The 4,354-nt window shown below is 34.5% G+C and overlaps 1 protein-coding gene across 2 annotated transcripts in view; it reads right to left on the bottom strand.

Annotated features, from left to right (window-relative positions):
• rela (v-rel avian reticuloendotheliosis viral oncogene homolog A) overlaps positions 1 to 4,354 on the bottom strand; it is a 28,682-nt gene that overhangs the window by 13,414 nt on the left and 10,914 nt on the right. For both annotated transcript variants that reach the window (XM_015371665.1, XM_015371664.1), the window contains exons 4-6: positions 3,422 to 3,567; positions 671 to 762; positions 369 to 503 (exon numbers count right to left, since the gene is read on the bottom strand). In XM_015371665.1, coding sequence (XP_015227151.1) covers positions 369 to 503; positions 671 to 762; positions 3,422 to 3,567 — 373 coding nt within the window. The remainder of the gene's footprint in view (positions 1 to 368; positions 504 to 670; positions 763 to 3,421; positions 3,568 to 4,354) is intronic.

Raw genomic sequence — 4,354 nt, forward strand, 5'->3', positions numbered from 1 at the left:
GATATTCAGTTTTAAGGCCGATACCGATAGGGGGCCGATTATATCGTGCATCCCTACTATTTTTTAACCATATAAGTTAGCCAGTCGATTGCAATAGAATAAACATTTTATAAAATAAATAGTTGTAGGTTGTAAAGCAAATTAACAAAGAAAAAGTTTTACTTCTGCAGGATATGTTCACTAAAAGCTATTTAATATTTTTATGGGCGTAGCACAGTTAAAACTAGACCTAATCCCAAACATTTGAACAATTCTGGACAGAAGCAACATTTACATGTAAATACAAGAGTAACAGCTCCTTCATCCTACCCATACATTTTTTTTTTTTGCTTTGATCTGCCAAAAGCGGCACACTTTTTCCAACTCACTATTGTCAAAGATGGGCTGCGAGACCACAGGCTCCAGAGAAAATCGCTCCCCGGTGGGCAGGGAGAAGGAGGCCTGGAAGCAAAGCCGCACAGAGTTCAGATCAAACTCTTCCTCCCACACCTTGGGCTCAGGAACTGCAATCAAAACAGAGAAAGGAAAGGGTGTGGAGGGTAATGGCTCAGTACAGCAGTCAGACTAGACTTCCTGTTAAGTAAAGTTACAAACCTAATGAGATTTACTTTCAACAGAAAAAAACAGAAAAAGTACTAATCTTTCTAACATTTCTAAAAAGATCACTTACTTTTAAATGGATTGTTGTTGGTCTGCAGTCTACAAGTGATGGCCTCATTTACATCCTTCTTCTTCACACACTGGATGCCCAGGTTCTGAAAACTGAACAAGCAAACATGACAGGTTTGGTTCCTGGAAGGCGATTAGGATTTAAAACTGATTAGGATTAAACGTCTAATTTTCATGCAAAACTGGTCTCCTTTAGCCTACTTCATGTTGGCAGAAAGGTGCTTGATTGATGAGGAAATAAACAGAAACACATTGACAGAGATCACGTTTTTTTAAACGGTTCAATTTATATTTAGTTTTATATTTAAAACTAAATTCCCTCCCTACTTATTTGGATAGAGGCCAATTATCAGACGCCTGAACATAATAGAAGCTTTAAATGTATGTAAATGTATATTTCAGATAAACTCAAATGAACTCACTAGCAGATCAAGTCTTAGATGAACACCACACTTGTGTTTTTTTTTTCTTTTTTTTTGCACAGTCTAACTGGAAATTATATTAAAGGAGTTGGACTGGAATGGGATCTAAGGGCAATGAGACCTTTCAACCTTCACAGACTTGGAGCTTATCAGGATGAGGTCAAAACCCACCAGAGGAAACCATTACAGGGAGGCTTTGACTGCTGATTACCAAGAATAGCATTAATTCTTCTTCACGTTTATAAAAAAGTTAAGTTAACCAGCAACTAAAAAGATCTTTTCATAAAATATATCCTTGTAAACTTCCCTATCTTTCCAGAGCTCCCCGTGTCATTCCCTAGAAGCAAACGTCTTGGTAGAATTAAACTGTTTTTTTTTATCTTTACTCACAATACATGAAGAATATGTTTATTTAGAAGTTTTTTGTTTTAGAAATAACAATAAAGAAGGAAAACATTTTAAATATTTAACCGTATTTTGTTCAACAGTAATGGAAAAAAATTTCTTAAGATTTTATAGAGAAGTATTTTTAATTTTTAGAAAGTCAGAATTCTGACTTAAATCTCAGAATTCTGAATTTTTTCCCTCATTATACTGAAATAAAATTCAAAAATCAGTTATCTTTAAAAAAATTTCAGAGGCCCTAATCCTCTACCTTACTACGATCTCTTCCTTCATGGTCAGAATTTTGAGATTAAAGTCCGGATTGCGGGACTAAAGTCAGATTTGTAAGATTAAAGTCAGAATTCTGAATAAAAATTCAGAAATATGAAAAAAAAGACAGAATTCTAAAAATAAAGTCAGAATTCTGAGATTAAAGTCAGAAATCTGAAAAAAGTCAGAATTCTGAGAAAAAAGTCAGAATTCTGAGATTAAAGTCAGAATTCTGAAAAAAAAATTCAAAAGTATGAAAAAAAAAAAGACAGAATTCTAAAAATAAAGTCAGAAATCTGAGAATAAAGTCTTCTATAAATAACAATACCGAAGGAAAACATTTTAAATATTTAACCGTATTTTGTTCCATACTAATGGAAAATTACGTCTTTTAAGATAGGGAAGAATTTTAAATTTTTAAAAAGTCAGAATTCTGAAAATAAAATCAGAATTCTGAGATTAAAGTCAGAAATCTGAGAATAAAGTCTTCTATAAATAACAATACCGAAGGAAAACATTTTAAATATTTAACCGTATTTTGTTCCATACTAATGAAAAATTACGTCTTTTAAGATTTTATAGAGAAGAATCTTTAATTTTTAAAAAGTCAAAATTCTGACTTAAATCTCAGAATTAAATTTCTTTCCCTCATTATACTGAAATAAAATTCAAAAATCAGTTAACTTTAAATTTTTTTCAGTGGCCCTAATCCTCTTCCATACTACAATCTCTTCCCTCATGGTCAGAATTTTGAGATTAAAGTCCGGATTGCGGGACTAAAGTCAGATTTGTAAGATTAAAGTCAGAATTCTGAAAAAAAAAAATTCAGAAATCTGAAGAAAAAAAGAGGTCAGAATTCGGAGAAAAAGTCAGAATTCTGAGGAAAAAAAGTCAGAATTCTGACTTTTTCCTATATCATATTGAAATAAAACATTAAATTTTTTTAATTACATTTTCGCAGTGGCCCTAATCCTCTTCCGTATGTTTCATTTCCAGGTAGACCTAATTAAAATTCCCCTTAAAGCTAAAGGCTTGACTTCTTTTAATCCAGCATACTTTCAACTTCATCTAAATCAAAAACAAATGACTAATGTACCCTGCAGGTTTACTAACACCACGTCACAATGTTGACAGTCAGGACATTTCTTCAGTCTGGTTTTAGACCAGACAAACAAAGCTCCCTCTCACTAGTAGGACCAGTTCAGTTATGCAACAGAAGGCATCAAACAGTCAACTGCTAATCATGACTCAGCTTTAGTTTTTTGATTGTTTTGAACACGTGAACGAGGGCCGCCTCCTGCTTTGGCCAGAATATATCCTGAAAAACGTCCCTTTAAAAGAGATAAATAAATCTGAGCATTGGGAGGAAGTTCAACAGGTCAGAACGGGTCCAGTTAATGATTTACTTATCGCCATCCAGCAGTTTCAGCGAGGCGGTAGATGAAACCTCTACAGATAAAGGAAGATTTGGATAAATCGCCTCTTTATCCTGCAGGATCTGCAACTAATTTCAGTCGCACTGTTTTTATAAGCGACTGTATTTCTTGTTCTTTATCTGCAGGTATATTCTGCGAGTCAAAAGAAGCCGGTTTTTCTTGTCTTTTGCTTTGCTTTTCGCTTTGAAAGCGGCACATAAAAAAGCTTGGCGATTTAATCTCCGACCCACAAACACTCACCTGTGAATGCGTCTCTCCTGCAGGTCGGCCTCATAGTAGCCATGTTTGCAGTCTTTCCCGACCAGCTCGTGGGGGTGGGGCTTGTACGGCGGGTTCTTTGTCACAAGCGAGATGCGGACCCGGAGGGGACCGCTGTAGTTGTGAACCTGTCGGACAAACGGGGAGAATTAATGGATTTAAATTAGTGTGTGGGACCAATTTTTCTCTTTCTTGTTTTTTTTTTTCCCTGATACATCAGAAAGCTGTTTTAGATGTTATATATATATATATATATATATATATATTTATTTATTTTTGTTACAATTTCGATATAATTACTGCTCTTAGCGGGTCACTCTGTCAGCTAAAGGCATGTTTTAAAGTCTCTATACTCCATTTAACGATTATTCGATTACTAAATTAGTTGACAAATATTTTAATAATTGTTTAATTCGATCGTTTCTGCCCTAGTTTATTCATATTTTGCCAGACTGCTCTGAGCGTGTTCGATGACGACGTCAGAGAAGCAGTTTAATGGATAAAATGTAAAAATCTTTAAATTGTCTCAGAAAAGACTATTTTTTTAAAGATTCGTAACAGCATTCTTTATTGACTTAAGGATAGAAATAAGTACTTTTAGTACCATAATTGCATTATTAATGGCGATGTATAACTGGTTGCACATGCACAAATGAGCTGATGGTACGGATTGTGCTTCAGGGATGGATCAGATAGTGACAGGCTTGTGCAGAAGGCTTGTGTGAGACAAACAGAAGGAGGCGAAAAAAAGAAAAAAGCAGGGTTTACATTTAAACACTTAAACTGACGGTATCTGATTTTATCCTTTTGGAACGGGGTTTCTAAATGTTGTCATTTATTTTTTACCCACAATGCTATTTGGATACACAGCTTAAACAAAAACCTACATCTACAGTTACCCCTAATCTCGTCTTT

This window comes from Cyprinodon variegatus, unplaced genomic scaffold (genome assembly GCF_000732505.1).
Source record: "Cyprinodon variegatus isolate N-32 unplaced genomic scaffold, C_variegatus-1.0 Scaffold62, whole genome shotgun sequence".
NCBI classification, from domain to species: domain Eukaryota; kingdom Metazoa; phylum Chordata; class Actinopteri; order Cyprinodontiformes; family Cyprinodontidae; genus Cyprinodon; species Cyprinodon variegatus.